The 13,132-nt window shown below is 48.2% G+C and overlaps 1 protein-coding gene across 1 annotated transcript in view; it reads left to right on the top strand.

Annotated features, from left to right (window-relative positions):
* The window catches only part of SLIT3 (slit guidance ligand 3), a 719,548-nt gene that overhangs the window by 655,849 nt on the left and 50,567 nt on the right, over window positions 1–13,132 (top strand). The window contains exons 23-24 of the mRNA XM_018065519.1: window positions 214–285; window positions 10,987–11,058. Coding sequence (XP_017921008.1) covers window positions 214–285; window positions 10,987–11,058 — 144 coding nt within the window. The remainder of the gene's footprint in view (window positions 1–213; window positions 286–10,986; window positions 11,059–13,132) is intronic.

Below are 13,132 nucleotides of genomic sequence, written 5' to 3'. Positions count from 1 at the left end.
CCAGGAGGAAACGGGGAGATGGAACCGTGAGCTTCTGGAGTGGCAGGGGATGCTTCTCTTCCCTTTATCCTCAGGGGGCTTTCTGCCAGTTTATTAAATTGGAGAAGGTAAAGAAACCATTTGCTTTGGCTGGTGCACAGTGTGGACTCATATGCATGCGGCAATAGCTGAGACTAGGAGGGGCCAACAGAGCCTGTGTGTCCTTTTCCACAGGATCCTGAGCTACAACCGGCTGCGGTGCATCCCCGTCCACTCCTTCAACGGGCTGCGGTCCCTCCGAGTGCTGTGAGTACCCCAGTGAGCCGCCTTTGACTTAGACTTCACTGGTAATGGCAGACAGGACTGAGCACTCTGTTCCCTGCTTGCCGTTACTCAAAGCCCACGTCCCTCCCCACCCAACACTCGTAATTTGCCCCATGGGGCAGAGAGAACTCTTGCTTAGGAGTCAGTCATTCCTGGTTCCAGCCCACTTCCTCTTGAGCAGCCTGGCACACATCACTAACCCCTCTTGAGTTCCTACTTCTTATGTGCAAAACGGGATCCATATCACCTGCCTTGCGAGGACTAGGATCTGTAGTTACATGTGATCATACTCCACATCCCAGCAGAGCCCAGTAGGCAGCACTTGGCCTCTCTTCTGATGGTCATTATTTCACAGCCAGCCCCCTTGGCTTCAGAAGGGCCATGGTAACAATGCAAACCTCTGCAAGGAAACTGAGCTCCTGCCTCAGAGAGCCCAAGCTGGGAGCCAGCGACCAGGGCCCACGCACACACAGCTTTCTGTTTGGAATGGAGTCGACTCACAGAGCTCTTGAAAGTTTTAATAAGTTGTTAACATTGAAATATCAGGAGGTTTTTTCCTATCAATCCTGACTTGTATATACGCTCTTGGAAAATGGAGAGACCTGGCCCTCCCAGGTTCCCCTCTGCGTTCCTGCAGGGCTGAGCAGTCTCTGTGCAGTCAGCAGCCTCCACACCAATGCGCCCCCCCACCAACTTAGCTCCATAGCCTGGCTGGGCTACGCATGGGTAGGGGACAGCCAGCTGAGGCAGGTGACCTCTGAGCAAAGGCGAGATGGCTGTAGGGTCCCTTGCTTTCCAGGCATGGCTCTGCCCCTCCCCAGATGTGTGTCTTCTCATCCGTGAAATCAGATAGTGAGGGCAATTGCCTCACAGAGTCTTATGAGGATTAAATGAGATCCTGTGTGTAAAGCACTCAGCACGGCTCCGTCCATGAGAAGCACTTTATATGCGTTTGTTATGGCTGTTTTCACATCAACACTTGCCACAGCAGGAGTGGCACCTCACTGCTGCCCCTCACCCTGGGCCCTTTGTCACCTGATTTTTGTGCTTTGCCATATTGCACCTGTTTTCTTGGCAAGGGAGGATCCTTTGAATGATTTTCCTGTGAGAAGAGAGATGCCAAGCACTCTGCTCCCAAACCTATCAACTTCTTACCCTTTTGGACTATTATGACTATAATAGTCATAGCCATATTTTACAGGGCTTTTTGTGGTCATTGCCTCATGGAATCTTCTGCAAACAATGTTGTGAGAGTGAGAGAATTATACCCATTTTAAAGATAGGAAAACTGAGGCCCAGATTGGTACCATCACTGGACTAAAATTCAGCGGTCAGGAGGTTACAGAATCAAGCCTTCTGACTCAGAGCCCCAGGATCCTTCCCAGGACCCAGTGATGGTCAGCAGACAGCACCCAACAAGTGGGTCCGTTCATGAGCCTCCAAGCTGATGTGATTTATTGAGGCCCACAAAACACCAGTGTCAGCGACAACTCCCACCACATGTCATCTGTGCTGTTATTAAAGATTAATTCTCTAGGGGCAAAAAAGTGCCCGCGCTGACAGTGTGCAATCTGTTATTGTCACTTATTTATTATCCAGCTTCTCAGGGGAGCTGGAGAATACAAACATCAGCAAAACCATTTCCCTGTTTCGACCTGAATACAGTGGGGCTTGTCTCACTGGCCGGGACTACGGCTGGACCTGCTGCCCCACCACCCCTCAATCCCAGCTTATTGACCCCCCACAAGTCTTCTAGTTCTGGGCATAGATGGGCTGCCATGGGTGGGACCCACCATCTCAGTGGGGTCTGTGTCCATGTGTTCATAATTAGAGCCATTCTGGCTGGGGCAGCTCAATGTGTGGAAGGGAGAAAGAGGTTTGCCTGTCCATCTGTCTGTCGACCAGGGTGCTGGGGTGCACAGAACCCCCTGCCCAGGATTCCCTGCTTCCTCAGCACCTCGTTGGTGTCATTCCAGGGCCAGAGCTGTCACTAGTTCACCAGGAGTCCACAGACACGTCCAGCACACTTATGTTTGTCTCTTGACTTCAGAACGGGTAGGCTTTTCGCAGCATCATTTTAGAATGATGGGCTCTCGAACAGCAAAGGGGATCTTAGAGGCTCTCATCCAAACTGTCTGCCTCAGTGGGGAGCAACCATTCTCTGCATAAGGGCCGAAGCAGGAAAAATTAAAATGTTTGTGGGCTACATTTCTTCTACATTTGTATCCTTTCTTGCAGTAACTGCACACCTAGGAATTTTTTATGAAAAAATAATCCAAAAGGAGAGAAAGGTTCTCTGCATTAAGACCTTAGTTGCACTGTTATTTTTAACCTAAATTTTAAATATTACTCAGAAGGGCCATAGTGGGAATATATAAGGAAAGCATGGTGCAACCGGTCGATGAAGTACAATCATTAAAAGAGGTAAAGAGGAAAACTAGAGAGCAGAGTGGGAGCCTGTTTACTACACAGCATTATGTGAAAAAGTAAACCTGATTTGTGTATATGTTACAATTATAACTGGTAAACGTTGATAACCACAAAGGACTATAACGGAGCATGGGTAAATGAAAAGAACCATTGAAGGCTAACTTGGTAACATCAAGTCATTTCTGTAATAAATGAAGACAGAGGTAAAGAATGAAAGTAGTAACATTTATAATTTAGAGGGGTGGGAAACAAAGTAGGCTTTTTTTAAGGTTTTTTTGGGCACTGGGTCTTCAGAGCTGGACACCTTCTCTGTTGTGGCGAGCGGGGGCTACTCTTGGTTGCAGTGTGGTGGCTTCTCCTTGCTCTAGGCACGCGGACTTCAGCCGTTGGGCGGCCGCGGGCTGTAGGCACGCGGACTTCGGTGGTCGCAGCCGCGGGCTCTAGGCGGCACAGGCTCCATCAGTAGCAGCACCCGGGCTCAGTAGTTGCGGCTCACAGACTCTGGAGTGTGGGCTCAGAAGTTGAGGTGCACAGGCTTAGTTGCTCCAAGGCATGTGGAATCTTCCCAGACCACATATCAAATCGGTGTCCCCTGCATCGGCAGATGGATTCTTCTCTACTGCACCGCCAGGGAAGTCCCAGACAGAGCTTTTAAAATAAGTAATTGTAGTATCAGGAGCTGCATGTGGACATTTGTATATTCCTTTCTCATATCTAAAGGATTCCATTAATTTGATTAAAACTTCAGAAATGATCCGAGACCCTGGGATACTGGCAGTTTGGGATGAAGAAGGAGGATGAGCAGCAAGGTCTAGCTATAGAAAAAGGCCAAAAAATGTTCTGGAAAGCAGGAAGAAAGACCTGACATTTATGAGAGAGGGGGAGAGAGAGAGAGAGGCAAAATGAGAGGAGAGAGATGGAGTTTGTGTGTGTGTTGGCAGGTGGATATGAATATATTTCAGATAGTACATTGGTCGAGAAGCTTTGGAGTACAAAATATTGTGTGAAAATATGCTTTTCCTACCTGACTCCTAATCTAAAAATAGCTGGAAGAGAACTTTCCCCCAGACATTCTAGACCTTGGGGGAGCCTCCTGTTCCCTGATCTTTGCCCCACCCCGAGCCACACGCGTTGAGTGCATGTGGTCCCAGCTGTCATTGCCCAGTCACAAGAGGGCCACCTGGAATCAGCGCCGGGAGGACTGTGTCAGTGTGGGCTTGTGAGGGAGCAAGCGGGCCATTGTCACTCATCATCCTCTGCATTTTTAGCTCCTAGTCCCTGAAGTAAGTCCCTGTGCTTGCTGCGTATGCACCCAGGGCTGCTCTTCACTGCTCAGCTGACTGCATGGACCCTCCCTGCAACATCTCTGTGAAGGGCCCCATTTGCCCTCTGCTTGATTACCCTCAGAGACCAAGAACTCACTCCCTTCCAGACAACCATATTCCTGGTTTTTGGCCGTGTGACATGTGGGATCTTAGTTCCCTTTGCCCGCTGCAGCAGAAGTGTGCAGTCTTAACCACTGGACCACCAGGGATGTCCCCAGCTGGGGACCAGATATTGAACATCAGACAGTCCTGGAGAGCCAAAAGGTGACTCCTTGTGACCTTCAAACCATGGCCCTAGTTTGGCCCTTTTTGGTGCCACAAAAAAAAAAAAAAGTTTAATTATGAGTTTTAGAAATCAGGAGTGAATCTCAGAAATCATCCTGTCCAGACCATTCATTTAAAGACAAGGAGACAGATTCAGAAAGGTTGAATGCCTTGCTCAAGTTCTTTCATTTATTCATTCTTTCCTGAATGCCCACTGTGAGTTAATGCTATGCTCAACACTGGGAGGAAGAGGGTGGAAATAGCGAAGGTAGCAGTTTATGCTTTCAGAGAGCACATGGTCTAAGGGGACACAGAGCAACTGCCAGTACTGGGTGATGCCTGTAAGAGAGCCAGAGGGATACAAGAGAGGCACGCACGCCAGTGCTGGTCATCAGCAAGACTTTCTGATTTAAAAACAGTTCTCACTGCGGACATTTATTAAACGCTGACTGTGCACTGCACACTGGGCTCGACACTTCTGTTACATTGTCATATTCACTCTTCCATCAGCTCTAGGAAGAATATGCCACTATTATCCCCTTTTTCCAGATGAGGAAACACAGGCTTGGCGAGATTGAGTAGCTTTTCCAAAGTGACACACCAGGAGAGTCAAACTGGGATTTGAACCCAAGACTGTTTGCTGTCTGAATTGCTGCTGTTAACTTCTGTTCTGAAGGCTGAGTCTGAAATGTCAGAGGGAGATACCTAAATTGGGATGGAGTAAAGAACATTCTGCTGCTGCTGCTGCTAAGTCACTTCAGTCGTGTCCGACTCTGTGCGACCCCATAGACGGCAGCCCACCAGGCTTCCCCGTCCCTGGGATTCTCCAGGCAAGAACACTGGAGTGGGTTGCCATTTCCTTCTCCAATGCATGAAAGTGAAAAATGAAAGTGAAGTCGCTCAGTCGTGTCCGACTCTTAGCCACCCCATGGACTGCAGCCTACCAGGCTCCTCCGTCCATGGTAGGCAGGAGAAATATACATTCTCTGGACAAGCCTGGAAGTCGGGAAGGACGTGTGTGTGAGGAGTGTATACAGGAAACTCCATGAGCAGCTGGAAGGTGGCTTCTGGGGGTGGGGGCAGGGTGGAGACTGCCGCCTAGTTACAAGGTGGGAGCAGGACCAAGGCTGGAACCCATGTTTCTTGGCTTCCAGCCTATTGCTCTGTTTACCGCCTTCCATCCTGCTCCATTGTGGGTTACCATCTGTTTATTTATTTGGCCACACAGGTCTTAGTTGTGGTGTGTGGAATCTCTAGTCGCAGCATGTGGGATCAAGTTCCCTGACCAGGGATCAAGCCCAGGCCCCTACATTGGGAGCTTGGCATCTTAGCCACTGGACCACCAGGGAAGTCCTGGTCATCATCGATTTTTATTGCCTCTCAATTCAGACTTTTCTTGAAGACTGGGGTCGGGGGAGGGTATGTGGCCTCTTTAAAAATAGATTTTTATTTCCTACCCAGAGAGGGCTGGGATAAGAATTAAAGAGTAGGGTGGCATGAAAGATATGGGCAGAGAGGTAAGGCACACGGGGCGGCTCTGCCAGAAGTCACCATGTCTGCTGGAAACCCTCACGGGGCCCCTTGGGAACAATAGGCTGCAAGGCTTCAGGCTTCCACCTTGGGTGAGTAATGCCTTGAGAGGAGTGGCCCCAGTGTGTCTGAAAACAGGGAAGGGAGGAGTCGGGAGAGTGCAGTAATCCTGAGTGACACGAGGGAGGGCTCGCTGTGTGCCGGCCCTGCGTCAGCTGAACCATCCGGAAATCCTCGCTTAGGAAGACGTATATGAGATCCCTTCCCGAATGAACGCAGAGACAACCAGTTCAAACTACCTTTGACAGAAATAGAGACTGTAACAATGCAGGGAACTGAAAAATGCAATAGTAGGTATTAGGTTCTAGGGCCGGATGCCAGTACCCCAGGGGTACTGTCAGAAATGCACCTCTTTCTGCCTCACAGAGTGAAACTGCCTCTGTCCTCATAATTCCAAGGAAGACCCCAGAAATGTCTCTCATTGACTTGCTTAGGTCACATGCTCAGCCTCAGAGCAATCACCATGCCTCCGATTGGGCAGACCTGGCCCATAGCTCTGCCCACAAGGCCAAACCGCTTGGACTCAGAGGTGGGGAGGGGTGAGTCTCCATGGAAGAGGGAGGAGCTTTTAACAGAAAAGAGGTGTTTGATGTTGATCAACCCATATCCCTAAAAATATCTACTACAAATTGTTTAGTTGCTCAGTCGTGTCCAACTCTTCTGCGAGGCTATAGACTGTAGCCCGCCAGGCTCCTCTGTCCATGGGATTCTCCAGGCGAGAATACTGGAGTGGGTTGCCGTTTCCTCCTCCAGGGGATCTTCCCAACCCAGGGATCAGTCCCGTGTCTCCTGTGTCGCAGGCAGATTCTTTGTCACTGAGCCACCAGGGAAGTAGATATTAAGAACGCCTCCATTTTAGAGATGAGAAAACTGAGGCACAGAAAGAATACGTCAGTTGTATTAGTTACACAGGCATTGATTATCAGAATAAGGATTTGAACCCATGTTTTCTGGCTCTAGACAGCTCCCAGGTCACCTGGGAGTTGCCTAGTTTGCTCAGAAGAGAATTCACCCACCCCATCCCACATTTAGGACAAGGGCAGTTCATGTCATCTGTTATACAGGCCGTGAGCATCACCTAGTTATGCAGATCCAGGTTCAGGCGATGAAGAATTGGCAGGGAATGGTTACGCCCTCCTGCCGCCTTCCTGATGTTCTCACATGCATCCTGGAGTTCCCCAGGCTGCTTGAACAGCACCTGAGAGTCAGGTGGAAAAAAGGAGTGCCAGGCACTTGAAGATGAGTCATGTCCAGTTCAGAGTTGCTTGCCAGCACCCACCCCGCATCACCCTCTCCCTGCCCTCCCCACCTCCATGAGGTGTAAGGGAGAACAACAGAGAAAAGTGCTTCCCAGGAGGGCGCATTGGTCCCACTCCCTGGCATCCTTTAAGAGGGTGACTGGACATGCGAGAGTCCTGCTTTGGGGGCCAAACCAGAAGCCAGAACCTGCAGTGTAGGCAGATTTCTATAGCGTCATCCCAGTAAATTACAGCCCCATTACTTGGCAGTATATAGAGATCTCAGCGTCTCAGCTCATAACAAATGGGAGTGTGACTTGCAGGAGTCACAGGACCAAAGCTGCCTTTGGGTCATTTGGTGTTTTTAAATTAGAGCTTTGTGCTTCTCCAGGGGCCCGAGCCACATTCGGAAACGATTAACAATGGGGTTGGGTGCATTTGCTTGCAAACATCAAGCAGTCCTGAAGACATCCAAGTTAATAGCAGTCCGGAGCCACTCTGATTCATAAGTGACCACATGGATTAGAGACTAAATGATACTGATGGATGTGTGAGGAAGTGCTTCAGCCTCTTCTTATCCGGGAAGGTGAGAAGCTACACGAACACTGTTTAGAGGACTGGGCACTTTCATCCTGTTGTCCTGGCTGCCTAGGCATTGAGGACCACTACTCAAGGAGATGAGGGATGGAGGGGAAGGAGCTTATGGTAATGAGGAGAGCAACGCGGGACAACCAGCAGTGATCTGGAGGACCAGGGCAGCAGCATCACCTGGGAGCATGTTAGAAATGCAGAGTCCACTGAATCAGAATTCCTGGGAATGGGGTTCAGAAACGTGAGTGTGTATTACCCGCAGCGCTCGGTCAGCTCAAGATGCTTTACTTGTTACTAGGTGTAATTAAGCTCACATCTATATTCCAGCTGAAGACCCAGGGAAGGCTAACATCAGCTAACAGGAAAACGAAAGAGCAGGTTCTTAAGTTATTATCCTGTTTACACTTCCACAGTCAATGTTAATCACCCCTCATTCAACTAGGGCTCCCGTTGCAGGCCAGGGGATGGTGCCCAGCAGTCACCAAGGAAACCTTTGAGTTTCTGTGAATATCCTCCACCTTGCATTTCCCAGGCCAGACCCAAAGTGAGTCATCAGCATAGGGATTTTTTTTCTTTGCAGTGGATGACGCATCCCTCCATGGGGAGATAGCCCACGAATTGGGGATTCACTCGTGTTGTTACTTGAGCAGCAAACCCATGTTCCTTCAGCTTTTTCACAGACCTGTTCTCCACGCATTTATTGGAAGCTCAGTGTGTCCCCACCCTGCAAGTGAGAATAGCTCCCAGTTACTGCACCACAGAGTGGAGAGAGGTGTGATTAATGCCAAGCAGGTTGCCTGGCCTCTCAGACACACTGCCAGATAATAAACATAACAGTAAGACCCACGTATGTGTGTGGTTGATGCCAAACCCTTTCCCATAAAGATGAATGTCCAGCTCCAGGGAATCTCTCCAGGGCCCGAGTGCCCCCTTCCCTCTGTCTCCTTAGCTGGGGTTGATAGCAGTTCTCAGTTCAGTTCACTCGCTCAGTGGTGTCTGACTCTTTGTGACCCCATGGATGCAGCATGCCAAGCATTCTTGTCCATCACCAACTCCCAGAGCTTGCCCAAACTCATGTCCATCATGTTGGTGATGCCATCCAGCCATCTCATCCTCTGTTGTCCCCTTGTCCTCCCACCTTCAACCTTTCCCAGCATCGGGTCTTTTCCAGTGAGTCAGTTCTTCGCATCAGGTAGCCAAAGATTTGGAGTTTCAACTTCAGCATCAGTCTTTCCAATGTATATTCAGGACTGATTTCCTTTGGGATTGACTGGTTTGATCTCATTGCAGTCCAAGGGACTCTTAAGAGTCTTCTCCAACACCACAGTTCAATTCTTAAGTGCTCAGCTTTCTTTAAGTCCAACTCTCACATCCTTACATGACTAATGGAAAAACCATAGCTTTGACTAGATGGACCTTTGTTGACAAAGCAATGTCTCTACTTTTTAATATGCCGTCTAGGTTGATCCTAGCTTTTCTTCCAAGGAGTAAGTGTCTTTTAATTTCATGGCTGCAGTCACCAACTGCAGTGATTTTGGAGCCCCCCGAAATAAAGTCATGGCATCCAGTCCCATCACTTCATGGGAAATAGGTGGGGAAACAGTGTCAAACTTTATTTTTTTGGGCTCCAAAATCACTGCAGATGGTGACTGCAGCCATGAAATTAAAAGATGCTTACTCCTTGGAAGAAAAGTTATGATCAACCTAGATAGCATATTAAAAAGCAGAGACATTGCTTTGTCAACAAAGGTCCATCTAGTCAAGGCTATGATTTTTCCAGTGGTCATGTATGGATGTGAGAGTTGGACTGTGAAGAAGGCTGAGCACCGAAGAATTGATGCTTTTGAACTGTGGTGTTGGAGAAGACTCTTGAGAGTCCCTTGGACTGCAAGGAGATCCAGCCAGTCCATTCTGAAGGAGATCAGCCCTGGGATTTCTTTGGAAGGAATGATGCTAAAGCTGAAACTCCAGTACTTTGGCCACCTCATGCGAAGAGTTGACTCATTGGAAAAGAGTCTGATGCTGGGAGGGATTGGGGGCAGGAGAAGGGGACAACAGAGGATGAGATGGCTGGATGGCATCACTGACTCAATGGACATGAATCTGAGTGAACTCTGGGAGTTGGGGATGGACAGGGAGGCCTGGTGTGCTACGATTCATGGGGTTGCAAAGTGTCGGATATGACTGAGTGACTGAACTGAACTGAAAATAAAGTCTGTCACTGTTTCCACTGTTTCCCCATCTATTTGCCATGAAATGATGGGACCAGATGCCACGATTTTGTTTTTTGAATGCTGACTTTTAAGCCAACTTTTTCACTCTCCTCTTTCACTTTCATCAAGAGGCTCGTTAGTTCTTCTTTGCATTCTGCCATAAGGGTGGTGTCATCTGCGTATCTGAGGTTATTGATATTTCTCTGGGCAGTCTTGATTCCAGCTTGTGCATCACCCAGCCCAGCATTTCTCATGATGTACTCAGCATATAAGTTAAATAAGTTAAATATACAGCCCTTCTTTCTGTCTCCTGAGCTGGGATTAATAGCATTTCTCAATCCCCCTTAAATCTCTCTAGGTAAATATGAAGGGAACCAGTTTCATGATCTGTACCAGACATTGTTCAAGACCTTTTACAAATATTAATAATGGTTAACCGTTTAGTACTTAGAAAATGCCAGGCTCCACATGGACTAATGCACCCACAGCTACCTGCTATGGCAAATCTCCTTACTTTCTTTCATTCCCATTTTACAGTAGGAAACCATGGCACAGAGAGGGCGAGTAACTTTGCCCATAGTCATACCGCTGGTAGGTGGCAGAGTCAGAGTTTGAATACAAGCAGCTCAGCTCCAGAACGCCCCATCTCAACCACAGTTCTCCCCATTATCTCTGAAACCCCAGTGTCTTCTTTAGATCGCTCTCTCTCTCTCCATTTTTCAGGTGTAAAAATGGAGGCCCCAGAAAGGAAAATAACTCACCCAGTGTTCCACAGCTGAAAGGGACTGATTTCTGATTGCATCCCACGTCTAGTGCATCTTGGTCTTTCCCAAACCCTCTACCCACTGCATTGCTGCTTCTGAGCTGAGTGTGGAAGCATCCATGCTCGTGACTTACAGGAGGTGGCCCCTCCCACTGCCGGCAGGGGCTCTGTGGGCTCAGAGGCGTGACTAGCCAGCCTGGGATGCCAAGAGAGGGTAGTGAGTTCACAGCACTTTCTGAAGGTTGACCTGCTCTGTGCTTCTGCTTCAGCACCCTCCACGGCAACGACATCTCCAGTGTTCCCGAAGGCTCCTTCAATGACCTGACGTCTCTTTCCCATCTGTAAGTAGCCCTGTTTCTCCCCTTCATGCATCTACTCAAAACAGGAAAGCCTGTAACTCCAGGAGTAATAGTGTCACCGTTGCCACCTCAGTGTGATTCTTTCCGTATGTGTGGAACGTGTTTTATTGACAGAAACATACCCACACTGAGTACCTTGTGTGTTCCCAGCTTCAGATGCCTTCATGAGCAGCAGCATCAATTATGTAAACAATATAAATGTTTAATAAGAATGAACATAAAACTCTTACTATGTGCTCAACACTTTAAATGAATTTTCTCATGTATTTCTTATAGCAAATCAGGCATTTTTATCCCATTGGGAGACATGGTAAAACTGAAATTAAAAACGCTGAAGACTTGGTCCAGGGGTTGCACAGCTAGTAGGTGGCAAAGACCTGGTTCGAGTCCAGGTTTGCCTTGATGCCAAAACACAGATGCTCTCCAAATTCAGAATTAGGTAGCCCCTCCCATTTCACACAGGGGATACTGAGGCCCCTAAATTAGGTCCTGCATATCTCTCCCAGTGAACATGTTTGAGTCTGTATATCAACTCTCTGTATATTTAATTATTTTCATATTGTGCATATATACTACAATACTGATATATTATACATGCATATTATAAAATAGTCAAAAGCTAGAAAATTAAAAGTGAAAGTCACTCAGTCGTGTCTGACTATATAGTCCATGGAATTCTCCAGGCCCAAATACTGGAGTGGGTAGCCTTTCCCTTCTCCATGGGAACTTCCCAACCCAAGGCTCAAACCCAGGTCTCCCACATTACAGGTGGATTCTTTACCAGCTGAGCCACAAGGGAAGCCCATGAATCCTGGAGTGGGTAGCCTGTCCCATCTCCAGCAGATCTTCCCGACCCAGAAATCAAACCAGGGTCTCTGCATTACAGGCAGATTCTTTACCAGCTGAGCTCTCAGGGAGGCCCGGAAAAGGCTCTCATTAAAACTCAGTGGAAGTTTTCATGTTTTCTTCCCAGACAGCACTTTGGAGGTATCTGCACTGGTGGTGTCTTTCTTTGTAGGCTTCCCTCCCCTACATTTTAAAGCTGAGTGCTATAGGGGAGGAAAACTTTCCTTATACCCTCTGTGGTTCTATGGCCAGCCTGACATAAGACACATTAACAGGAGAAAAGCATACAAATCATTAAATGTTTTTATGTGTACATGGGAGTCTTCAAAAGGAAATTGAAAATCCAAAGATACCAAGGTTGATAGACATTATCTGTTTGTTTGTTTGTTTTTTCTTGTCCGTGCTGTGTGGTTTGTGGGATTCTTAGTTTTATAGTTCCCCAGCTAGGGACTGACCCTGGGCCCACAGCATTGAGAACGCAGACCCCAAACCAGTGGACCACAAAGGAATTCCTGTATATGTTTTTACAGAAAGAATGATACAGTGTGGGGCTATAATAAGACAAAGGGCTTCCCTGGTGGCTCAGTGGTGAAGAATCCACCCTCCAGTGCAGGAGACACAGGAGATGGAATTCGATCCCTGGGTCGGGAAGACCCCCTGGAGGAGGGCCTGCGAACCCATCCAGTATTCTTGCCTGGAAATTCCCATGGACAGAGGAGCCTGATGGGCTATAGTCCAAGGCTTCGCAAAGAGTTAGACACAGCTAAGTTACTATGCACCCATGTAACAAGACAGAGGGGCTTGGGTGAGAGGCAGTAAGTCATGGGACAGTGACTAGGAAATATTTTAGTAGGTTTATTTGTACAGGTCCATTCTGGTGTCAACTCCCAGTCTCTGGTGTTAAGGATGTTCTTTTCTTTCTAACGCAGGGAGGGTACCTTTCTCATAGGAAATGTGACCTGCTTTTAGGCAGAAACAGCATCTCGTGTTTCTTAAGTGCCTTCAACTCAAAACAGTCACTAGCCAATGCAGCATATTTGAACTGGCATCCTCTGAGCCCCTTTTGGTGGTCTGAAGCTGCCTCCTAGGTTGCTGGGTATCAAAACCTTCTCTCTGAGTTTTTCCTCCAGTGCACCCTTTAGTGGGGGGCAAGAGAGCCAGGTAATCAATGGCAGAAGGCCCCAGAAGCCTCCCGGAGGGGCTGGAATTG

Source organism: Capra hircus, chromosome 20, assembly GCF_001704415.2.
Source record: "Capra hircus breed San Clemente chromosome 20, ASM170441v1, whole genome shotgun sequence".
In the NCBI taxonomy this organism is placed as follows: Eukaryota; Metazoa; Chordata; class Mammalia; order Artiodactyla; family Bovidae; genus Capra; species Capra hircus.
The sequence above is the reverse complement of the archived record's forward strand: the minus strand, read 5'-3'. Positions and strand labels throughout refer to the sequence as shown.